The 26,737-nt window shown below is 33.0% G+C and overlaps 1 protein-coding gene across 1 annotated transcript in view; it reads left to right on the top strand.

Annotated features, from left to right (window-relative positions):
* Positions 1-26,737, top strand: part of FSTL5 (follistatin like 5) — a 994,361-nt gene that overhangs the window by 666,550 nt on the left and 301,074 nt on the right. Inside the window, exon 7 of the mRNA XM_051966050.1 lies at positions 24,463-24,629. Within this exon, the coding sequence (XP_051822010.1) occupies positions 24,463-24,629 (167 nt within the window). The remainder of the gene's footprint in view (positions 1-24,462; positions 24,630-26,737) is intronic.

The raw sequence follows: 26,737 nt of genomic DNA, 5'->3' as shown, positions 1-26,737 counted from the left end.
ATGAAACCATCTGGTGATTGTCTAATATCTCAGGAGTAAATATGTGTCCCTGTTGAAGAAAATTATTATTCTAAATAGCCTGAAGGCCCATTTTTATTTTCCAGTCACCATGGAAATTATCACTGACTTCTCCACAGATACCTTCTTGAAAAAGCCTTGCATAAGAAACTTTTGAGAGAGAGTGGAGTGCAGATGACCTCCAAGGATGTGCAAAACATGCTGATAGCATTATACATAACACAATTTCATATTGTTGTCCAAGAGGAGCTAGGTGGAATGCATGAATAAGTTTGATCAAGGAAAATTAATGAATATTCATTTTAGGATAAGGAAAGAGGTTAACCAGGGCAAATTGATTATGGAATAATACTAGCAGTGAAATAATTCATTTATAAAGGAAATGATATGCTTACTTGATTTTTTTCAAGGCTAAAAGCATATTAATTGATGAGCACTTTAAGGAAATAATGAAGTGAAGATCTTGATTGACAAAATGCATCCAAGAAATGAGCATGAAGTATAATGAAGTCATCATCATTTTCACAAAGGACTTGCTTTGTTCCAAACATAGCATCATTATTAGCAAATGAATAGTAGAAAAGCTTACTCAAGTAACCATTCTGGGCATGCAATTATTTCATCAATAGAAAAACTTGTTTAGCAAAAAGAAAGTAGAAAATCTCAGTTTAGAAGCAGGCCAGTATCTCTGAATGCAACTTGAAGATCATTCCTTGCACATAACCTAATTTATATACTTCTATTTTTGTATCATAAAACACTGGGATTGGTAGGTAGTGTAAAGATGAATGAGATATGTACCTTAAAGTTATTAAGCTAAAAGTTATCAAGCTAAGATAAACCTTATGTACAACTCAGTAATAGAAAAGATCACAGAATCTCAATTTTGAAAATGATCTCCAAAGCCATCCAATCCTACCCATACTTTAGAATGCAATCCTTCTACAACCTATCTGTTAAATGACCATCCAGGTTTTGCTAAAAAATGATCAATAATGAACAACTCATTTCCTGGAATGGCCTGTTATACTTTTAAAAACCTTAAGTGTTAAAGCTGTTTTCTTAGTAAAAACAATCAAAATTTGCTTATATTTGCTACTTCAATTCACTACTCTTAAGTTTGTTCCTTTTTGAGCCAAGCAAAATATATTTACTTTTTCTTTCATATGATAGCTCTTTTCTCAAGGCTAAATGACTCATTTCTTCAATTGATCCACCTGTGGCATACTGCTAAAGTCCTTTACCATCTTGATTGTTCTGTTTATACCATTTCTATTTTATCAACACCCATCCTAAAATTTGGCATCAATGATTGAACTTTTTACTTAAGGTGTCATCTGGACAAGGAAAATATAGTAGATCTATCAAGCCCTTAGTCTTGTACAATATACATTTCTTAGTGGAGCTAGGGTTTCATCTGCCACATTGTATTACTGCTCTTATGTAACTTACAATTTACTATGACCACTATGAAAAAGTAGTCCTTTTTCAGAACTACTTAATAGCTATTTATCTCTCATCCTGTACTTGTGAGGTTTTTTTGTTTTGTTTTGTTTTTGTTTTTGTTTTTGTTTTTGTTTGTTTGTTTGTTTGTGTTTTTTATTTTGTAATGAACTGAAGCATTTTATTCATTTCTTGGTTGATTCTTGTACTCATTTTAATAATATTGACAATTAACATCAGTAAAAGCTAGCATTCATTATGCTTTTTTTGTGAGGTAATTTTTAATGAGATATAAGTAATGAAGACAAACAGCTATGAGAATTCATCAGATTTGTTCTACTTTGGGAGGCTTAGGGAAGAGTTTGTTTTCAAGGTAGATTTTTAAGGTATCATTTGAAGAAAGAGAAATATTTTAACTGGTAGAAATTATGAGTATGTGGGTAACAGACATTCCAGGAAAACGGCTTAAAGATAGGAAATGTTCATAATATAGGAGGTAGGGAGAATATGGTTTTGAAACTGAAGATTCCCTTCTTACTGATCAACATATATATATATAATTTTATAATAACTTTTTATTGACAGAACCCATGCCAGGGTAATTTTTTTACAACATTATCCCTTGCACTTGCTTCTGTTCTGATTTTTTCTCCTCCCTCCCTCCACCCCCTCCCCTAGATGGCAAGCAGTCCTATATATGTTAAATATGTTGCGGTATATCCTAGATACAATATATGTTTGCAGAACCGAACAGTTCTCTTGTTGCACAGGGAGAATTGGATTCAGAAGGTAAAAATAACCTGGGAAGAAAAACAAAAATGCAAATAGTTTACATTCATTTCCCAGTGTTCTTTCTTTGGGTGTAGCTGCTTCTATCCATCATTTATCAATTGAAACGGAGTTAGGTCTCTTTGTCAGAGAAATCCACTTCCGTCAGAATACATCCTCATACAGTATCGTTGTTGAAATATATAATGATCTCCAGGTTCTGCTCATTTCACTTAGCAATGACTAATTTTTAAGATATGCATTAGTTATGCTAATTTTTTAACTGTCTGGGTATAGAAATTTACCTAATCCTCTAAAGAAGTGGGAGGAGAAAGAGGAAAAGAAAAAAAATATATATATATATATGTATATATAAAGTTGATGTATAGGAAAAAAGTCACAAGGAAAGAATATTTTTACTTTTTCTAATTTCTATAAATGCACTATAGTACTAATTGTACTAGTAATGAATGACATATTAGTCTTTAGAAGGGATGACAGGAAGAAGCACTATATGAGTTTCCCCTTCTCACCCTTGAGACTTAAATATTTTCTTTTCTAGGATAAAGCAGTATGTATGAAAAGAGCTAACAAGGGTTTTCAAAGTGTCCTCTGTTACCTTATTTAAATTTTACCAGTACTTCTGAGTCTCTGGGATTTGGTCATGACAACGAATTAATACCTCATGGCATGGTATGATGTATTGATATTGCTGAAAGTCAAAACCTTATATGTACCAAACCTACCCTGTATGATGATAAATATTTAGTTAAGAAATAAGAACAATGAAAACTTATCAGTGCTACTTGCAAAGTATTTTTTTAATTGATATAGTTGGCATCTTTTTTTTCTAGGCTTTTTTATTATTAATTTTTTATTATTATTATAATGTATCTTAAAGTTACCAAGATAAAATTTAGTATGGGGAGATAGCATCACTAATAGAAAAGATCACAAAATCTAAATTTTGAAAATAATCTCCAAAGTCATCCAGTCCTACCCATGCATTAGAATGCAATCCTTCTACAACTTATCTATTAAGTGACTATCCAGATTTTGCTAAAAAATGATCACTAATAAAAAACTCATTTTCTGGAGTGTCCTATTATGCTTTTAGAAAACTTAAGTGTTAATTATGTTTTCTTAGTTAAAAAAAATCAAAATTTGCTTCTTTGCTACTTCCATTCACTCCTCTTAGTTTTGTTCCCTCTTGAGCCAAGAAAATATAACTATTTTTTCTTTCATATGATAGCATATGGTTTACCATATTATATATAATCATTATTATATGTATATTTATCATATACTATATCATACTCAATTAATAATTATCAATTATAATACAATCATTATTATATTATAATTGATAATTAATTATTAATTGAGTATTATTAATAAACAATACACATTGCTTAATGAATTGTGTTGGAAGAGAAAAATCAGAGCAAAAGGGGAAAACCATGGGAGAGATTTAAAAAAAAAAAACAGAAAAAAACACATGAACATTCAATCACGTTAGAAATGCAGATAGCATTTTCTGAGCAAAGTCTATTGGGATTGCTTTGGATCATGGAACTGCTGAGAAGAACCAAGTCTTTCATAGTTAATCCATTGCATATTCTTGCTGTTACTTTGTACAATGTATTCCTGATTTTGCTTGTTTCACTCAACATCAGTTCATGTAAATCATTCTAGGCCTTTCTGTAATCAACTTGTTCATCATTTTTTTTTTTAATAGAACAATAATATTCTATTACCTTCATGTTGTACAACCTCTTCAGCCATTCCCCAATTGATGGGCATCCACTGCTTTTCCAATTTTTGCTACCACTAAAAGAGATGCCACAAATATTATTGCACATGTGGGTCCTTTCCCCATCTTTATGCTTTTTTTGGGATGCAGACCCAGTAATGAGACTTCTGGGTCAAAGGGTTTGCAAAGTTTTACAACCTTTTGGACATAGTTCCAGATTGCTCTTCAGAATGGTTGGATCATTTCACAACACTACCAATAATGTCTTAGTGCACCAGTTTTCCCACATCACTTCCAATAATTATCATATCTTTTCTGTTTTCTTAACCAATCTGAGAGGTGTGAAGTAGTATCCAGAATTGTCTTAATTTGCATTTCTCTAATCAATACTGATTTAGAGCATTTTTTTCAAATAACTATAAATGGCTTTAATTTTGTCATCTGGGACTTCCGGGTAAGATGGCGGAGAGGAGGCACATAGCTGTGTAAGCTCCACACTTTCTCTCACTATCCATTTCATTACAAGCCTCTGAATTAATGCTTGACTGAAAAAAAAACCCACAAATAGTTACCAAGAGAAGCCATCCTTGAGATTCGCCAAGAAAGGTCTGTCTTTACTGGAGGGCTGAGACGGTTTTAGATCGGGCGCAGGCCGAGGGCGGCGGCAGTGAGAGCACGGGAGCAGAGCGGAGAGGGAGTGGGGAGTGATCGCAGCCGTTTCTGTGGGGAGAGCTTTGCTACAGGTTTGGATACTTTGCTCCAGCAGCAAGTCAGCAGCCCAGCAGATAAGCTAAAAACACCGGGGGTGAAGAATACAACCCCAAACAGCTGGAGTCTCTCGGGACCTGGCCACCTACCCTCTTCCCCCCCCCACCCCCCCCCCCCCCCAGTGACTCAGCATGCTCTGGGATCTCAGAGCGCAGGCGCAGCACAATCCTTCTAGTGCCTCACTGCTGCCACCCGCAGTCTGTAGAGGAAGCTCGGTAACACACCGAGCCCCTCCCCCAAAGAAAGACTCCAGTTTTTTCTGTTTTTCTTTGCTAGTTTGTCTTTGATTATTAGACAGAATGAGCAAGAAACTGAAGAGGACTTTAACCCTTGACAGCTTCTATACAGATAGAGAGCAGACTCTAAATCCTGAGGAGACTAAAAACAGACTGTCTTCAGGTGAATCCCCAAAGGAGGAGATCATCTGTCCCTCAGCACAGATGAACCTCATAGAATTAATTAAAAAGGCTCTCACAAGGGAGCTAGAAGAAAAATGGGAAAAACAGAGTGAGGCTTGGCAAAAGGAGAGGGAATCTTGGGAAAAGGAGAGGGAGGCTTGGCAAAAGAGCCTGGAGAAGTCAGTTAAAGAGAGAGTGGATAAAAAAGTAAAATCCTTGAAAAATAGGATTGGTGAACTGGAAAACAAAATTGGCAAAATGGAAAAAAATTCCACAGAACAAAAGAACTCAATGGGACAATTAGAAAAAGATTTTAAAAAAGTGAGTGAAGAAAATACTTCACTGAAAATCAGAATTGAACAATTGGAATTGAATGACTCGAGGAGACAAGAAGAATCAGTCAAGCAAATCCAAAAAAATCAAACAATGGAAAAGAATGTGAAATACCTTCTGGGGAAAACAACAGACCTGGAGAACAGATCCAGGAGAGACAATCTGAGAATCATTGGACTCCTAGAAAAGAATGATGAAAAAAAGAGCCTGGACACTATTTTCCAGGAAATTATCAAAGAGAACTGCCCAGAAGTCATAGGAACAGAGGAAAAAATAAACATTGAAAGGATTCATCGATCACCCACTGAAAGGGATCCTAAAATCAAAAAACCAAAGAATATAGTGGCCAAATGACAGAACCCTCAGATGAAGGAAAAAATATTGCAAGCGGCTAGAAAAACCCAATTCAAGTATCAAGGAGCCACAATAAGGATCACCCAGGATCTGGCAGCATCCACATTAAAAGATCGAAGGGCCTGGAATATGATATTCCAAAAGGCTAAGGAACTTGGTATGCAACCAAAAACAACTTACCCAGTGAGAATGAGCATCTTTTTCCAGGGAAGAAGATGGACATTCAACGAAGTAAGCGAATTTCATCTATTTCTGATGAAAAAGCCAGAACTTAACAAAAAGTTTGATCTACAAATATAGAACTCAAGAGAAATCTAAAAAGGTAAAGATTAATCTTGGGAACTATATTTTGACTATATAGATGTATAAAGAATGCATGTATACCTTGTTCTAGAAATTGATGTGGAAAGGACATTGTACCAGAAAAAGGGTAAAGTGGGGGTAGTACATCTCATGAAGAGGCATAGAAAACCTATTATATCTGAGAGAAAGAATGGAGGGGGATGAATATAGTGGGTATCTTACTGCCTTCAGAATTGGCTTTAAGTGAAAAATCTTAAGACATATTCAATCTATGGTGAAACTTCTCCCACTTCATTGAAAAGTGAGAAGGGAAAAGTGAAAAGGGAAGGAATAAGCTAAGCGGAAGGGAATACAGAAACTGGGAGGGAAAGGGGTAAGATAGGAGGAGGAACTCTAAGGCGGGGGGAGAGATACTAAAAAGGGAAGGCTGTGAGAAGCAAGTGGTGCTCACAAGCTTAATACTGGAAAGGGGGGAAAGGGGAAAGAAGGGAGAAAAGCATAAACCGGGGTTAAAAAGATGGCAAGTAACACAGAATTGGTCATTCTAACCATAAATGTGAACGGGGTAAACTCCCCCATAAAGAGGAAGTGGTTAGCAGAATGGATTAAAAGCCAGAATCCTACAATATGTTGTTTACAGGAAACACACCTGAAGCAGGGAGATACATGCAGGTTAAAGGTAAAAGGTTGGAGCAAAATCTACTATGCTTCAGGTGAAGTCAAAAAAGCAGGGGTAGCCATCCTGATCTCAGATCAAGCTAAAGCAAAAATTGATCTAATTAAAAGAGATAAGGAAGGGCACTATATCTTGCTAAAGGGTAGCATGGATAATGAAGCACTATCTATATTAAACATATATGCACCAAGTGGTGTAGCATCTAAATTCTTAAAAGAGAAATTAAGAGAGCTGCAAGAAGAAATAGACAGTAAAACTATAATAGTGGGAGATCTTAACCTTGCATTCTCAGAATTAGATAAATCAAACCACAAAATAAATAAGAAAGAAGTCAAAGAGGTAAATAGAATACTAGAAAAGTTAGATATGATAGATCTCTGGAAAAAATGCAATGGAGACAGAAAGGAATACACTTTCTTTTCAGTAGTTCATGGAACCTATACAAAAATTGACCATATATTAGGACATAAAAACCTCAAACTCAAATGCAGTAAGGCAGAAATGGTAAATGCATCCTTTTCAGACCACGATGCAGTGAAAATTACATTCAACAAAAAACGAGGGGGAAGTAGAAAAAAAATAATTGGAAACTAAATAATCTCATACTAAAGAATGAATGGGTAAAACAGCAAATCATAGACATAATTAATAACTTCACCCAAGAAAACGATAATAATGAGACATCATACCAAAATGTATGGGATGCAGCCAAAGCGGTAATAAGGGGAAATTTCATATCTCTAGAGGCCTATTTGTATAAAATAGAGAAAGAGAAGGTCAATGAATTGGGTTTGCAACTAAAAATGCTCGAAAAGGAACAAATTAAAAACCCCAGTCAAACACTAAACTTGAAATTCTAAAAATAAAAGGTGAGATCAATAAAATTGAAAGTAAAAAAACTATTGAATTGATTAATAAAACTAAGAGTTGGTTCTATGAAAAAACCAACAAAATAGACAAACTCTTAGTAAATCTGATTAAAAAAAGGAAAGAGGAAAATCAAATTGTTAGTCTTAAAAATGAAAAGGGAGAACTCGTCACTAATGAAGAGGAAATTAGAGCAATAATTAGGAGTTACTTTGCCCAACTTTATGCCAATAAATTCGACAACTTAAATGAAATAGAAAAATACCTCCAAAAATATAGCTTGCCCAAACTAACAGAGGAAGAAGTAAATATCCTAAACAGTCCCATCTCAGAAAAAGAAATAGAACAAACTATCAATCAACTCCCTAAGAAAAAATCCCCAGGACCAGATGGATTTACATGTGAATTCTACCAAACATTTAAAGAACAATTAACTCCAATGCTAAATAAACTATTTGAAAAAATAGGGATTGAAGGAGTCCTACCAAACTCCTTTTATGACACAGACATGGTACTGATACCTAAACCAGGTAGGCTGAAAACAGAGAAAGAAAATTATAGACCAATCTCCCTAATGAATATTGATGCTAAAATCTTAAATAAAATATTAGCAAAAAGATTACAGAAAATCATCCCCAGGATAATACACTATGACCAAGTAGGATTTATACCAGGAATGCAGGGCTGGTTCAATATTAGGAAAACTATTAGCATAATTGACTATATCAATAACCAACCAAACAAAAACCATATGATCATCTCAATAGATGCAGAAAAAGCATTTGATAAAATCCAACATCCATTCCTAATAAAAACACTTGAGAGCATAGGAATAAATGGACTTTTCCTTAAAATAGTCAGGAGCATATATTTAAAACCATCAGTAAGCATCATATGCAATGGGGAAAAACTGGAACCTTTCCCAGTAAGATCTGGAGTGAAGCAATGTTGCCCACTATCACCATTATTATTTAATATCGTATTAGAAACACTAGCCTCGACAATAAGAGTCCAGAAAGATATTAAAGGAATTAGAGTAGGCAATGAGGAAACCAAACTATCACTCTTTGCAGATGATATGATGGTATACCTAGAGAACCCCAGAGATTCTACTAAAAAGCTATTGGAAATAATTCATAATTTTAGCAAAGTAGCTGGCTACAAAATAAATCCCCATAAATCCTCAGCATTTTTATACATCACCAACAAAACCCAACAGCAAGAGATACAAAGAGAAATTCCATTCAGAATAACTGTTGATACCATAAAATATTTGGGAATCTATCTACCAAAGGAAAGTCAGGAATTATATGAGCAAAATTATAAAAAAGTCTCCACACAAGTAAAGTCAGACTTAAATAATTGGAAAAATATTAAGTGCTCTTGGATCGGCCGAGTGAACATAATAAAGATGACAATACTCCCTAAATTAATCTATTTATTTAGTGCTATACCAATCAGACTTCCAAGAAAATATTTTAATGATCTAGAAAAAATAACAACAAAATTCATATGGAACAATAAAAAGTCGAGAATCTCAAGGGAATTAATGAAAAAAAAATCAAATGAAGGTGGCCTAGCTGTACCTGATCTAAAATTATATTATAAAGCAGCAGTCACCAAAACCATTTGGTATTGGCTAAGAAATAGATTAGTGGATCAGTGGAAAAGGTTAGGTTCACAAGACAGAATAGTCAACTATAGCAATCTAGTGTTTGACAAACCCAAAGCCCCTAACTTCTGGGAAAAGAATTCATTATTTGATAAAAACTGCTGGGATAATTGGAAATTAATATGGCAGAAATTAGGCATGGACCCATGCTTAACACCATATACCAAGATAAGATCAAAATGGGTCCATGACCTAGGCATAAAGAACGAGATTATAAATAAATTAGAGGAACATAAAATAGTTTATCTCTCAGACTTGTGGAGGAGAAAGAAATTTGTGACCAAAGATGAACTAGAGACCATTACTGATCACAAAATAGAAAATTTTGATTACATCAAATTAAAAAGCCTTTGTACAAACAAAACTAATGCAAACAAGATTAGAAGGGAAGCAACAAACTGGGAAAACATCTTCACAGTTAAAGGTTCTGATAAAGGCCTCATTTCTAAAATATATAGAGAACTGACTCAAATTTATAAGAAATCAAGCCATTCTCCAATTGATAAATGGTCAAAGGATATGAACAGACAATTTTCAGAGGATGAAATTGAAACTATTACCACTCATATGAAAGAGTGTTCCAAATCATTATTGATCAGAGAAATGCAAATTAAGACAACTCTGAGATACCACTACACACCTGTCAGATTGGCTAAGATGACAGGAAAAAATAATGATGAATGTTGGAGGGGATGCAGGAAAATTGGGACACTGATGCATTGTTGGTGGAGTTGTGAATGAATCCAACCATTCTGGAGAGCAATCTGGAATTATGCCCCCAAAATGATCAAATTGTGCATACCCTTTGATCCAGCAGTGTTTCTATTGGGCTTATATCCCAAAGAAATACTAAAGAAGGGAAAGGGACCTGTATGTGCCAAAATGTTTGTAGCAGCCCTATTTGTAGTGGCTAGAAACTGGAAACTGAATGGATGCCCATCAATTGGAGAATGGCTGGGTAAATTGTGGTATATGAATGTTATGGAATATTATTGTTCTGTAAGAAATGACCAGCAGGATGAATACAGAGAGGACTGGCGAGACTTACATGAGCTGATGCTAAGTGAAATGAGCAGAACCAGGAGATCATTATACACTTCGACAACGATATTGTATGAGGACATATTTTGGTGGAAGTGGATTTCTTTGACAAAGAGACCTAACTAAGTTTCAATTGATAAATGACGGACAAAAGCAGCTACACCCAAAGAACGAACACTGGGAAACGAATGTGAACTATCTGCATTTTTGTTTTTCTTCCCGAGTTATTTATACCTTCTGAATCCAATTCTCCCTATGCAACAAGAGAACTGTTCGGTTCTGCAAACATATATTGTATCTAGGATATACTGCAACATATCCAACATATAAAGGACTGCTTGCCATCTAGGGGAGGGGGTGGAGGGAGGGAGGGGAAAAGAATCAGAAAAGAAACGAGTGCAAGGGATAATGTTGTCAATATAAAGTAATCATTAAATAAAAATTAAAAAAAAAATTTGTCATCTGAAAATTGTCTGTTCTTATCCTTTGACCATTTATCAATTGGGGAATGACTTATTTTTTTTTTTTAATAAATTTGACATAGTCCTTTATATATTTTAGAAATGACACTTTATCAGAAATACTGGCTGGAAATATGCTTTCTCAGCTTTGTACTTTCCATTTAATCTTGTTTTGGATTTGTTTGTTCAAGAACTTTTTAATTTAATGTAATCAAAGCTGTCCATTTTGCCTTTCATGATATTCTCTAGTTCTTCTTCGGTCATGAATTCTTCCCTTCTCCAGTGATTTGACAGGACAATCATCCCTTGTTCTCCTAATTGCTTTATGGTATCATTCTTTATGCCCATATCATGTATCCATTTTGACACTATTTTAGTATCAGGCATGAGATGTAGGTCTATCCTGAGTTTTTGAAATATTATTTTCCAGTTTTCCCAGCAATTTTGTCAAATAGTGAGTTTCATGCCAAAAGATGAAGTTTGGAAGTTTATCAAATATTAGAATTATATAGGGCTTGATTATTGTGTCCAATGTATCTAGATCCATAAAATAGTCTTTGGCATTTTGATTGGTATGGCATTGAACAAGTAAACCAATTTAGACAGAGTTGACATTTTTATTATGTTACCTCAGTCTAGCCATGAATAATGGACATTTTCCCAATTGTTTAGATCTGATTTTATTTATGTGAAAAGTGTTTTGTAATTGTGTTAACATAGTTTTTGAGTTTGTTTTGTCAGGTAGACATCCAAATATTTTATTTTGTCCACAGTTATTTTAAATGGAATTTCTATTTCTATCTCTTGCTCCTTGGCTTTGTCAGCAATATATAGAAATGCTAATGATTTATCTGGGTTTATTTTATATTCTGCAACTTTGCTAAAGCTGTGAAATGTTTCCAATAGGTTTTTGTATTATGTTCTGGGATTCCCTAAGTATACCATTATATCATCTGCATTTAATGATAGTTTTATTTCCTCATTGCCTATTTTAATTCTGTTAATTTATTTTTCTTTTCTTATTTCTAATGCCAAAATTTCTAGCACAATGTTGAGTAATAGTGATTTTACTCCAATCTTATTGGGAATTTGTACAGTTTCTTTCCGTTACAAATAATGCTTGCTGTACATTTTAGATAGATAATTGCTTATTATTTTAAGGAAAGCTCTTTATTCCTATTCTAGCTAGTGTTTTTGATAGGAATGGATGCTACATTTGTCAAAAGCTTTTTCTGCAACTTTTGAGATTACTATATAATTTCTGTGGGATTTGTTATTGATATGTTCAATTATAGTAATAGTTTTCCTGATATTGAATTAGCCCTGCATTCCTGATATAAATCCTACTTGGTTATAGTATGTTATCTAACTGATAAGATGCTTTATCTCTCTGCTAATGTTATTTAAAATTTTTATAACAATATTCATTAGGGAGATTGGTCTGTAATTTTATTTCTAGGTGTTGTCTTTTTCTGGGTTAGGTATCAGTGCAATATTTGTGTAATAGTAGGAATTTGACAGTACTCATTTTTTGCCATTTTTCAAAATAGTTTACATTTTTTTTGCTGGAATTTATTATTCTTTAAATATTTGTTAGAATTCACTTTTGAATCCATCTGGATTTGGAGATTTTTTCTTAGGGAGTTCATTATGATTTGTTCAATTTCTTTTTCCAAAATAAGACTATCTTATCTACTCTTCTGTTAACCTGGGGGATTTATATTTTTAAAAATATTATCCATTTTGGTTAGATTGTCAGACTTGCTGCCATACAGTTGAACAAAATAGTTCCCAATTATTGCTTTAAGTTTTTTTCTCATTGGTAGTAAGCTTATTTGTGATGCAGGTGATTTGGTTTTTTTTCTTTCTTTCTTTTGATCAAATTCACCAAAGATTTATATTTTGTTAGTTTTTTTCATAAAACCAATTCTTAGTTTTATTTATTAGTTCAGTAGTTTTCTTAGTTTCTATTTTATTAATTTCTCCTTTCAGTTTCAAAATTTCTAATTTGGTATTTAATTGGGGTTTTTAAATGTGTTCTTTTTCTAGCTTTTTTAGTTGCATACCTAATTCATTGCGCTCCTCTTTCTCTATATTATTCATGCAGCTAGTTAGAAAAATAAAATTTACCCTAAGAACTGCTTTGGTTGCATCACATAATATGATATGTTGTCTCATTATTGTCATTTTCTTGGATGAAATTATAGATTGATTCTGTGAGTTGATGTTTGACCCGCTCGTTCTTTTAGAATTAGATTACTTAATTTCCAATTGATTTTTAGACTATTTTTCCTTGGCCCATTATTGAATATAATTTTATTGCATTGTGGTCTGAAAAGGAAACATTTATTATTTCTGCCTTTTTGCATTTTTGTGATCTTTTTATACCCTAACACAAGATCAATTTTTGTATAGGTATCATGTACTGTTTTGAAAATAGTGTATTTCAATCTGCCCCTATTCAATTTTCTCCACAGGTCTATCATATCTAGATTTTCTAGGATGCTGTTAATCTCCCTAGTTTCTTTAATATTTATTTTGTGGTTAGATTTGTCTGATTTTGAGAAAGGAAATTTGAGGTCCCCAACTAAAATAGGTTTGTTTTCTCTCTCTCTCTCTCTCTCTCTCTCTCTCTCTGTGTGTATGTGTGTGTGTAATTAGTTTAAAATCTTCTCTAGGAATTTGTCTACTCTACCACTTGGTGCATACACATTTGGTATAATTATTATTTCATTATTTACTGTAACCTTTATCAAGATACACTTTCTCTCCTTATATCTTTCAATAAGATTTATTTTTACTTTTGCTTTATCTGAGATCAGAATTGTTACTCCTGCTTTTTTTTTTCTTTAACTTCAAGTAAAGCATAAAAATTCTGTTCCAGACTTTTACCTTTACTCTGTATATGTCTCTCTCTGTCAAATGTGCTTCTTGAAAACAATATATTGTAGGATTCTAATTTTTTAATCCACTCTGCTATTTGCTTTCATTTTATGAGAGAGTTCTTCCCATTTACATTAACAGTTATGCTTAACTGTTATGCTGTTTTTCTCTCCAACCTATTTTCTACCCTCTATATACTTTTGGCATCTCTTTACACCTTATCTATATCCATGTGTTTTTCAACCCATCCCACCCCATTACCTTATCTCCTATCATTCTTTCCTAGTTCTCTTACCTTTTTTCCTAGGATTTCTGTCCTCGCTTCTATTCTATTCCTCCTTTTCTTTTCCTCTTTCTCTTCCCACTTCTTTAGAGGATTAGGTAAATTTCTATACCCAGACAGTTAAAAAATTAGCATAACTAATGCATATCTTAAAAATTAGTCATTGCTAAGTGAAATGAGCAGAACCTGGAGATCATTATATATTTCAACAATGATACTGTATGAGGATGTATTCTGATGGAAGTGGATTTCTTCGACAAAGAGACCTAACTTAGTTTCAATTGATCAATGATGGACAGAAGCAGCTACATCCAAAGAAAGAACACTGGGAAATGAATGTAAACTGTTTGCATTTTTGTTTTTCTTCCCAGGTTATTTTTACCTTCTGAATCCAATTCTTCCTTTGCAACAAGAGAACTGTTTGGTTCTGCACATATATATTGTATCTAGAATATACTATGATATATTTGACATGTATAGGATTGCTTGCCATCTGGGGGAGGTGGGGAGAGAGGGAGGGGAAAAGTTGGAACAGAAGTGAGTGCAAGGGATAATGTTGTAAAAAATTATTCAGGCATGGGTTCTGTCAATAAAAAGTTATAATTATGAAAAAAAATAGTCATGACTGGGTTTTCTTTGTTAATATCTCTTCTTTTGAAGTTTTCATTTCTAATCTCCTATTAAATTAAAGAATCAACTTGTATAACACCTCTTATGTTATACATAAGAGTTTTTGTTTTTGAGGTGTTTTATACTTAGATTCATGGTAATTGTTTAATCTGGGTAATGTATTTATATGGATAATAATAAATATTCACCTATGAAAATTAGCATAGATCTATCATAACCAAAATTTAGTTTTCATCAGACAAAATAAATACTTGATAAAGTAAAAAAAAAGTTTTATTTTAAAAATATTTTGAATATCAAACTATTCTCCTTGGCTCCTATTCAAAGCTTTTAGAGTTTGTTAAGGTTTTGCAGAGATTGTTCTTTATTGGCATGGATATAAATAATCATGTTTTTTTTTTTTTTCCTGTCTTACAATATAGATCATTAAAGTAGAATAACCCTAAATTCAGAAAGCCTCATCAGCTTAGCCACAGGAAGATGAAGATTTTGCCACAACACTATAGACATATTAGTCTTCCCCTTCTCCCTACTAATTCATTAGTAATTTCAACAATATAGAGAACTTCCATTGTGGAAACTTCCTCTACCAAGGCAGTTTAAAAACTTTTGTAAAATATATAATCTTTAATAGTTGCCAGTGCAATTAAGAAGTTGAATTATTTGGAAATAGTCACAGACTTGGTATATACAAAAAGTAATACAAATTTGTATATTAATAACTTCAAGGACAAATTTACTTACTAATATGACTAACTCACCATATATTTACTATGTCTGGTAACAGATGACTTGTTGCAAACTTCATTAGCATAATGTTCATTTGAAATGAGGAACAATAAGGTTATAAAAATGTTAAAATATTAAAATAACAATATATACTAAATAATAATATCTACTAAAATAGATTATCGCAGTTTTTGACCTGAAATCAAATCTTGGCATATATACAAACCATTTAAAAACCATTTATACACTACCAATTTTGTTTATTTTGAGAAGATAATAATTCATTGATTTTTTTAGATGAAATATAGTTATTTTAATTGTAAATGATATAATAAAAAATAACTTTAAATTCTATTAAATTAAGATTCTACCTTATAATAATAAGCTATGTCTCAAAATTTATCTCAAAATGTTCATTATTTCTAAATGATATAATTTGAAATCCTTCTGCAAAGTACCACTGACTAGAATTGGTAAAGGCTTAACATAGGAGAATATGTAAAATTGGTGTTATTTGAAAGGACTTTTTTTAGATATGTGACTATTATAGTGACAATCATATGTCAAGCTATTATATATTTGGAATAAGATATTCTATTATGATCATTTTTATAAAGAAATGTCAACCTGGCTTAAATATTCTAGGATTTGATGATAAATTATTAAATTATAATACTTATCAGTTACTATATATTCATGTTACTATGCCTGCTGCTGTTAGTTTTTGTCCTCAGGCATTTTATTTTAAAAGCATCCAGTCATTCATTCATCAAATATTAAGTATAACACATAGCACTGAGCACTAAGAATAGAAAAAGAAATAATGGCATTAAGGACACATTTTTATCTCACACTTTCAGAGGCAGGCTGTCATGGTAGACAAATAATTAATCTTGGAGTCAGGAATACTTGAGCTTTAGTACTTGTATACCCATACATATGAGTTCTGTGACCATAGGCAAATCATATAACTTCTCAATTTCATTGGTAGCTCTCATAGACAAATTATGGAGGAGGTACTAAATTAACTCATTGTACATGCATATCATGCTATGGAAAAACAAACTACATTTATCCTTCTCAGTTCATGCATTCAAACATTATTAGTCAAATATGTAAACAATTACATGCCTCCCCCAGAACAAACCACTCACTCAATAAACATCCTTCATACTAGACTCTGTGCATTGTCAAAAACCATACCTCTCCTTACAAGATAGACATCTGTCAAGTCTCCATTAATCAGATCTTGGTCAAAAGTACACTAGCTATTTGAGTCTCAAATGTGAGAAAGGGAGAGCCAAGCTTAGTCTGCTGCCACAAGAATAAGCTGATGTCTAATATTTTTTTATAGTACTAAATAAGGATGTTTCTAAGTCATTTACCACAAAACTGCACTGGTAATTTACTACATAAATTACTGGTAATGTTGTTTCTGATATTTTTAATTACCAGGTTCTTTCATTACAGGATCAAAATATGATTTTTAGTTGTTTAAGAAGATACATAGTTACTTCATCATATTACATGGATATGGGGTGTTGATAGTTAATCCATACTTCTATGTATAAAATAATCAATCCTTTCTATAAAGAGCTTCAATGGTGAATAAGAAATCAATAAATACATCAGATATACGAGTGATTTAGAATAACAAACTGGACAGATTGATTGAACTTCCTTAATATGAATACATTTTTTTAGCTAAAATATTTGGACCATCATTCATATATAGCAGGTAAATCAACTTTTTTTTTTCCCAAAGAATAAGTCTTTCTAATCTCTTATAAAGGTGTTTGCCTAATATTATTTGCAAATACATACATTTTGTTTAAAAAAATGCTACTACTGCTTTTACTCATAAGTTATTTGAAAAGGAAAAAAAAATCAGCTAACTAAATATATTTCACATACATGTACATATCTATATACATTAATGAAATCATAAAACTTAAGATGAGTGGGTTAGTAAAGAAAATGAAGACATTTCAGCTGAAAGTAAAGTAGATTTAAAGACCAACATGTTTAAGGTAAAACAAAGTTTGAAAGCTGAAACAAAAGGGATAGTGATAAGCATAGGAATTAGTCCTCTGATTTAATTTGAATAAAGAAATTCTAGTTTGGAAAACTGCCTTGGGCAGAAGCAAAATAAACTTTTGTTGGGGGTAGAATAAAAAGAGAGAGAGAAGGATAAGTAGAAGAAAATAGATAAGAGTGAAACATAGAGTTAATAATCATAACTATGTATATGAATGGAAGGAAGTAATCTATAAAACAGAAGCAGAGAACAGAACAGATTAGAATCCAACAATATATTGGGGACAAGAGGCAAATTAGAAACACAAAGAAGAAAATAGTGGAAATAAAGGGTTGGAATGGAATCTGCAGTACACCTCTTTTGCTACTTCTGTACTCACCAAGTGCAGGTTACTTCTTTCCCAGGGCTGCATCTCAGTAGCACAGTTGGTCCTGGCATTCTCAATCAGTCAAAGTTCATTCTGTCTTCCCCAACTCAAACCACCATTCATCAAACAGTTCAAGAAGTGAAAGTGTCTTTGGTTCCTGCTGAGACTCCAGTCACACAGCATGCCTGAAGGACCCTCACTTGATGTTTCTGCCAGCTAGCTGGGAAGTGTTTGCACTTCAGATAAGTTAATTCCAGCCCAGGGCTTTCTTTAGATCTTACTGAATGGCATCAAGAGGACCCCTGTTCTGCAGCAAGTCTTCTTGGTTTTTCACCAATTTATGTTTGTGTTGAGGCTCAAATTTGTTCTATTTGGGGGAGAAATCAGGAGACCTTGAAATTTACCAGCCTATTCTGCTGTCTTTCCAGAATCCTCACTCATTTCTAAAATATATAAGGAATTGACTCAAATTTATAAGAATTCAAGCCATTCTGTAATTGATAGTCAAATGATATGAATCAATAATTTTCAGATGAAGAAATTAAAGCCATTTCTAGTAAAATTAAAAATGCTGTAAATCACTATTGATCAGAGAAATGAAAATTTAGACAACTCTGATATATCACTATGCACCTCTCAAATTAGCTAAAATGATAGGAAAAGATAATTATAAATATTGGAGGAGTTGTTGGAAAACTGGGACATTAATACATTGTTGGCAGAGTTGTGAACAGATCCAATCATTCTGGAGAGCAATTTGGAACAATGTCCAAAAGGCTAACAAACTCTGCATTCCTTTTGATCCAGCAGTGACTCTACTGGGCCTGTATCCCAAAAAGATCATAAAAAAATAGAAAAGGGCCCACATATGCAAAATTGTTTGTTGCAGCCCTTTTTGTAGTGGCAAGAAACTGGAAACTGACTAGATATCCATCAGTTGGAGAATGGTTGAATAAGTTATGGTATGTGCCTGTTATAGAATGTAATTGTTCTATAAGAAACGATCATCAGGATGATTTCAGAGAAACTTAGAGAGGCCAATGTTAAGTGAAGTGAATAAAACCAGAAGAACATTGTATACAGCAATAGCAAGATTATACAGTGATCAATTCTGAGGGATGTGGCTCTTTTCACCTGCCATATGATTTCGTCATGAAGAGAGCCATCTACACCCAGAGAGAAGACTGTGGGAACTGAGTGTGGATTACAACATAGTATTTTCACTTTTTGTTGTTATTTGCTTGCATTTTATTTTCTTTCTCTCTTTTTTTTCCTTTTTGATGTGATTGTATGTGTGTGTGTGTGTGTGTGTGCGCAGCATGACACTTGTAAAAATATGTACAGAAGAAATGCATAATATATGTTGGATTAATTGCCTTCTTGGGGGAGGGGAGAAAGGGAGAGAAAAAATTTTCGAAGCACAAGGTTTTGCAAGGGAAAATGCTGAAAATTATTTATGCATATATTTTGAAAATGAAAAGCTTCAATAAAAAAATGAAAACAATTATCTAAGCCAATTCCAAAAGGATTCATAATTTTAATTTTTTCCTGGTAGATTCATGCTTAAAAAAACCCACTATGTTCAGAAATAAAATGGATAAACTGGATGAATACAGATTGAAGTATAACTTTCTTATTTTTTTACAACATAATACTTCATGTATAATGATATCATCTTGTTTGCCTTGTTGGTGTATAGGAGAGGGTGGAAAAAATAGAGAGAACTTGGAGTTCAACATTTAAAAAGAAAAGAATGTTAAAAATAAGCAAATTATGTTTTTAAAAGAAAGTAAAAAAGAAAGAAATCTTATTACATCAATGCAAGTCTGTACCTTGTCTGCCACTCAGATTTTGAGAATTTCTTGGATTGGTAAAAGTCAAGTAACTTGCTCACATATTTTGTAAAACTTTTTAATTTAATGTAATCAAAGCTGTCCATTTTGCTTTTTATAATGTTCCTAGTTCTTCTTTGATCATAAATTCCTCTCCTCTGCAAAGAAATATAAATTACATTTTCCCTTGTTCTCCTAAATTGTTTGTGGTATCATCCTTTATACCCATATCATATACCAATTTTGAACTTATTTAGGTATGAGGCATGAAATTTAGGTCTATGTTGAGTTTCTGATATATTATTTTCCAGTTTTCCCAGAAATTTTTGTCAAATAGTGAGTTTTTATTCCATAAGCTGGAGTTTGGGGCTTTATCAAATACTAGATTTCTATAGACCTTGATTATTTTGTCATGTATATCTATTCTATTCCACTAATGCATCACTCTGTTTCTTGGACATTACCAGATGGCTTTGATGACTGCTGATAATTGCTAAAATATAGCTTTAGGTTTGGTACTGCTAACTCACCAATCTTTATATATGTGTGTGTGTGTGTGTGTGTACATCTATGTGTATATATATATATATATATATATATATATATATATATGTGTGTGTGTGTGTGTGTGTGTGTGTGTGTGTGTGTAATATATGTATTATAAATTCCCTTGATATTCATGACTTTTAGTTCTTCCAGATGAATTTTGCTATTATTTTTTCTAATTCTATAAAATAATACTTTGGCACTTTGATTATTATGGCACTGAACATGTAGACTAATTTAGGCAGAATTGTCATTTTTATTATATTAGCTTGGCCTAGCCATGAATGATCAATATTTTTCCAGTTATTTAGATCTGATTTTATTTGTGTGAGAATTGTTTTGTAATTGTCTTTATATAGTTCTTGGGCTTGTCTAGACAAGTAGACATCCAACTATTTTATGTTGTTTACAGTTTATTTTAAATGGAATTTCTCTTTTTATCTCACGCTGATAGGCTTTGTCAGTAATATATAGAAATACTGGTGATGTGTGTGGGATTATTTATATCCTACATTTCCCCTAAAGCTGTGAATTTTTTCCAGTAGATTTTTGGATGATTTTCTAGGATTCTCTAAGAATATCATCATATCATTCTGCATTGCCTATTCCAATTCCTTTCATTTCTTTTTCTTTTCTTATTGCAAAAGCCAACATTTCTAGTACAATATTGAATAATATTGGTAATGATGGACATCTTTGTTTCACCTCCAATCTTATTGGGATTGCATCCTGCTTCTATGCATTACAAATAATGCTTGCTATAGGTATTAGATAGAAACCACTTATTATTATTAAAAAGAATGCTCCTTTTATTCCTATGCTCTCATTATTTTAATATGAATGGGTGCTATATTTTCTCAAAAACACTTTCTGCATCTATTGAGATCATCATATAATTTCTGTTGGTTTGTTATTGATATGGACAATTATGGTAATAGTTTTCCTGATATTGAACCAGCTCTTCATTCCTGCTATAAATCCCACTTGGTCATAGTGTATTATCTTGCTGATAAGTTGCTGTAATATCCTTGGTAATATTTTATTTAAATTTTTTGCATCATATTCATTAGGGCAATTGATCTGTAATTTTATTTCTAGGTCTTGGCTCTTCCTACTTTACGAGTCAGTGCCATATTTGTGTGATATAAAGAATTTGGCAGAACTCTTTCTTTACCTATTTTTCCAAATAGTTGACTGATTCTTGTCTTATATAGTTATTACCTTTCACTTACCTTGTTCTAGTTTTTAAGGTATGATTTTTTCTTCAGTTATCTTTTGTTTCTCTTTTTCCATTTGGTTTATTCTACTGTTCAAGGAGTTGTTTTTTCCAGACAATTTTTTCCTTCATTTTCTAAACTGTTGATTCTCTCATTCCTAATGTTCATTCCCTTTCTCATTTTTTCTCCTACCTCTCTTATTTGCATTTTGAAATCTTTTATGAACATTTCCAAGAAGAGTCTTTGGGCTTGAGACCAATTTATATCACTCTTTGATATTTCTTCTTGGACATTCTATCTTCATATGAATTTATGTTTTAGCCTGCCCTGTCACCACAGTAGCTTTCTATGGTCAAGGCTCTTTTCTGTTTCTTGCTCATTTTCTTTCCTTTTTTTTTTTTTTTCCTCTTATGGTTGGGTTCTGCCCTTGGGGTAAAGAAAGCACCTTTACAAGCTTCCTGTGCAGCTCTGAGCCTTGGCTTTGAACAGCCTTATATTTTCAGGGGGTAGCTTTGCCTTCTCTTTTCAGGAAACAGTTTTGTTTCCCAGACTTTGCCTTCTGAGCTGGACCTGTAAGCTACCCCACTAATTTGCTCCTCTACTGAGCCAGGACTGAGGAACTTAGAAGCTGGTTTTCTGTGATTAAGACCCTCTCACTGCCTTTTCCAGGCTCTGTCTGACCTGGGCTGAATTCCTTCTTCACCCCAGTGAGACTGATCTTTCTTGAAGTTTTTTTCAGTCTGTCTTGAACTACAGAGTGATTTTGTTTCTTCAGACTTTATCTAGAGGTTTGGTTTCAGAAAGTTTTCAAGGGAAACTGGGGGAGCTCGAACTGCTTCTTGCTTTTGCTCTGCCATCTTGGCTCCACTCTTGGTACTTTGCCAGTCACTTTCCAAGGAAATGTAAGCATAGTACTTTGTTTAGATATTCTCACCAGCTGAACATTGAAAGAAAGCAACAAAACAAAACAAAACAAAACAAAAAAAAAAAACTTGCATTAAAACAGTAGTATGTGGGGATTGGGGAAATAGAATGTCAAAAGACATAATTTGAGAAAGGAGCAAAATAAAAAACTCAATAAGCTGCAATGAGCTTTGGTCAAGAGCTGATGTTTAATCATATGTTTTTCTTAAGAATAAAGAAGTTAAAAAAAAGACAAGAAAAAGAGGCAAAATGAAAGAGGAAACTGCTGAACTATGGAATTGCTTCCAGCTCAGTTTTTGCCTGTTTACAGTTTGAATGAAATGTAATACTAAATTACCAAATGGATCTGTAAACTTATTGATGTATATGTTCCCTCCAACAATGAAAGGTACACATAATCCAAAATAGAGTTTTTCTTTATAGGTGGCATAATTCTCTAGGTACCTTTCTTTTCAACTGGCATCATTAAGGTATTACCAGCACTAAAATTATAGCACCAGAAGCATCAAAATATTATAGAATCTCTGGTATGAACACCCAGTCATTCAAAAACAATTTGGTGTAAACATGCACAGGAAAGAACAAATAAAACCCAAGTACAACAAGAATATCTATTGCCTATAATATAACATGGAAATTGATAGACTCTCTAAAGACAATTTATCTGTGCCACTCTATCTTTGTGTGTGTGTGTGTGTGTGTGTGTGTGTGTGTGTGTGTGTGTGTGTTGGAAGTATACTGTCAATGAACAAGTTGGGCTCATAATTAGGTAAAATAGAACAATCTTAATTGTTCCAGGCAAAATAGAAAGTTTTAGATTTATCCATAAAAAAGGAAAAAAATCTCATTTTAATATTAATATTCTATTGCTGGTGGTAATGTTTGATGGAAAATTCTGCTTCAAGTCAGTCTTCAAAGAATCAAAAATAAGTTTCAGTGAATTTTCAATAGAAAGTAATAAGTTGAATATTAGAATATTGTAATCCATTCTATATAGCAACCTGCAAAAGTGAGTGAAGGTGGGCAGCTAGGCGGTGCAGTGGATAGAACACCAGTCCTGAAGTCACTTAATCCCAATTGCCTCTGTAAAACAAAACAAAACAAAACAAAATAATAGCAACAACAACAACCAAAAAACTGTGAGTCAAGGAAAGGATATAATCAATGAAAAATGAGATAGACAATTTATATAGCAAAGGGCTAAAGTTAATCAGTGGGTATCCTCTGTGTTATACTGGTTTTCATTCCTCATCAAAAACAAAAACAAGGAACAGCCCAGCATGTCAGGTTAAAACAAATAGAGATGTGATATAATATGATTAGAGATGGATATGTTGCTATTTCTATTAGCAAAGGGGATATTTATTTCAATCAGATCACAAGCCTAATTGAGTATTGACTGCTAAGGATAATATTTGTATTGTTTCCTCTAAATTCTCTTATCTTAGCAAAAGGAATCCAGATTCACCTTGCTTAAAAAGCAGCAGCATGAAGCAATATTGGTGAGAAAAGATCATAGTAAAAGGCCAAACATATGCTATGTTATAGAGTTATAAAATTTGAGGAACAAAAGGACTTTCTCAAAAATGACTGAAATAAGGTTGGAGCAGAGCGTTTGCTTTCATGGCTACTTGGCAAATAAAATCAATCCCCTACTCCTTTGATTACCCAAACACTTTTCATTCCTTTCAAGTCGATTTGTGTTTCCCAGCATCATGAAGCATTTTATTCACTCACTTGTAGCAGTAATCACTAAGTCAGCCAGCAATGATCTCACCTTATCTATCACATAAATCTAACAGTGAATAAACAACATCATTTTGATTTCAATGTGGATAACACACTAACATGTCGATTTGATAGTTAAATAATTTATGTCTCTATTGAGTACAATCTGTCAGGCTTATTATAACTCTATATATCTGAAATGTATTTCTTGTTGACTAGTTCTCTGCTTCATGATAGAGTTTGTCAATCAATTAAATTAAAGTGTCATACTGACCTTTAGGAAACAATCTATTATTTCTATATTTCATTTGAAGTCTTTTCTCTTTGATTCAAATTAAGCTGCTTAATTACTAGTATTCATAAACCCCACTAATTAACCTTGTAGAACCATGTACTCATTAACACTGCCAACACTATATCTTTTTTACAGAGGTTATCCAATTGAGTCTGCCTGAAGATCAGAAACTGAGCATCACAGCAGCAACAGTTGGACAGAGTGCTGTGCTAACTTGTGCTATTCAAGGAGCCCTGCGACCTCCCATCATTTGGAAACGTAATCATGTGGTTTTAAATAATTTAGATTTGGAAGATATCAATGTAAGTACATGAAAAATAAAAGAAAAAAGATTTTATTCCATGTGATAAATGTTATTCTTGTACTGACTTTGAAATACATGAGGAGTTTGATTTTTGTTGTCTGTATGTCAGATGATCACAGATTTTATCTTTATAATTTGTAATTCCTTTATTTATGTCAGTCTTTGAGAGTCATGATCTGATGTATATGTAGTATACACACACACACACACACACATCCATATATACACACAGACTGGCTATTTTATGGCTTCATGTAGGACAATTGATCATTTTTTAAAATGTCACTAAAATGGTTTTAGAAGAATTTTATTTGAGAATTATTGTGTAAAAGTAACTTGCTATTCATTTCAGAGAACTTAGGAAACAAAAATTTGCCTTTAAATAACTTATGATCCAATGGAAAATCATTTGTGGTTCAATAGATTGGAGTCAAGAGGTTCTGGGATCCACTAATCTCTGAATCTCAGAAAACACTTAAAGTCCACGTGCTATAACAAGACTGTGCTTAATCTGTGGTCCTTGATATATGATTTTCATTGAACCATTATTATTAGGAAAATGAGGGGTTCCACCGTGTTCTCCTTTGGTAAATGAGCATGGCCAAGAAAACTAGGAAAGTATGTATTTCCTCTACCTTTAAGCATTATTATAAAAAGGAAATCAGGTTAAAGTATATGTCAAAGGCAGTCTTGAAAATTAAAAATAGGGCACAAAAGCAATGCAGGCAGGGCATTTCCAGCTTTATTCTTTTGTGGTTGTGAGCATTTTTATGGGTTATTTATTGGTGTGCCTCTGTTTAGTTTTTCTTCTGTAATATCCCTTCAGTAATTTATCCTTCCTCCAAAATAATACAAATTCTTGAGCAATTAAGCTAAAGAGGGATCACACTAAAAATATAATCAAGAAGTCTTCGAAGACTTTTTGTGTAAATTTTCAGGCAATTCATTGAAATTCTTTCTAGTAGATCCCACAGCTCCACCCTATACCAATAGCCTTTTCAGGTGTTGTAGTAATTTACCTCTAAGTGGGTCTGCCTCTATTGATTATCCTATTTTCCCACCTGAGTAAGCCATTGTTGGCCCTCCCAGTTTGTTCCTATTTTCTGCTACTTCCTAGTTAGCATGTCTCAGCATAATCAAGATTTACCCAAATGTCTACCTTCTATCTGGGGGAGGGGGTTGGAGGAAGGAGGGGAAAATTTGGAACAGAAGGGTCAGTGTTTGCAAGGGTCAGTGTTGAAAAATTACCCATGCATATGTTTTGTAAATAAAAAGCTTTAATTAAAAACAAACAAACAAACAAACAAAAACGTTTACCCAAATGCCTCAAGGCTCAAAGGTGCCCCTCTCCTATTCCTGTGACATTGATTTCTAAAACTCTCATCTCAATCTCCATTGTTATTGAACCCTTTTCTTCTTGGTAGAGGCTAGTGTCTACTTGGGACTATGTCAAAGATAGAGTGCAATTACGTCTTATTCTATGCTTATTCTTGAACCAGCTTAGATTGTGATAGAAGTTCTGAAAGTGTGGTGCAGGGACCTCTGTGACTCCAGAGACACTTTCAGGGAATCTACAAAGTTAAAACTATTTTTAATGGTAATATATTTTAATTCTTGCCTTCTTAATGTATATCTTGTTCCTAAACCTAGATGATTCTGAACAAGAAAGCAAGGCAAGTGATCTTGCATAGCCTTCTCTCACTCAAATCCAACTTATTTGCATGTCATGGCCTCACCTCTATGAAGTCATAGTCCTCTTTGAGAACAAAGGACAAACAACAACAACAACAAAGATAATCATAAACATTGACAGACATATAATTCAAATAAGCAAATTGTTTTCAGAGAGCCCTTGATATTTTTTAACTTATTATTTATTTTTAGTATTCTTTTCTTTTTATATTTTGAGTTCCAGATTCTCTGTTTCCCACCCTTCCCATTCACTGAAAAAAGCAAAAAAATATAATATGAGTGATGTATGTGAGATTTTACAAAATATATTTCTATGTTAGCCATATCATTATTATATGTATATATCTATATTTAAATGTATATATATACACATATGTATACATACATATACATGTATGAATATATGGGTGCATA

Source organism: Antechinus flavipes, chromosome 6 (genome assembly GCF_016432865.1).
Source record: "Antechinus flavipes isolate AdamAnt ecotype Samford, QLD, Australia chromosome 6, AdamAnt_v2, whole genome shotgun sequence".
Classification (NCBI taxonomy): Eukaryota; Metazoa; Chordata; class Mammalia; order Dasyuromorphia; family Dasyuridae; genus Antechinus; species Antechinus flavipes.
This window is presented reverse-complemented; position numbering and strand designations above follow the sequence as displayed.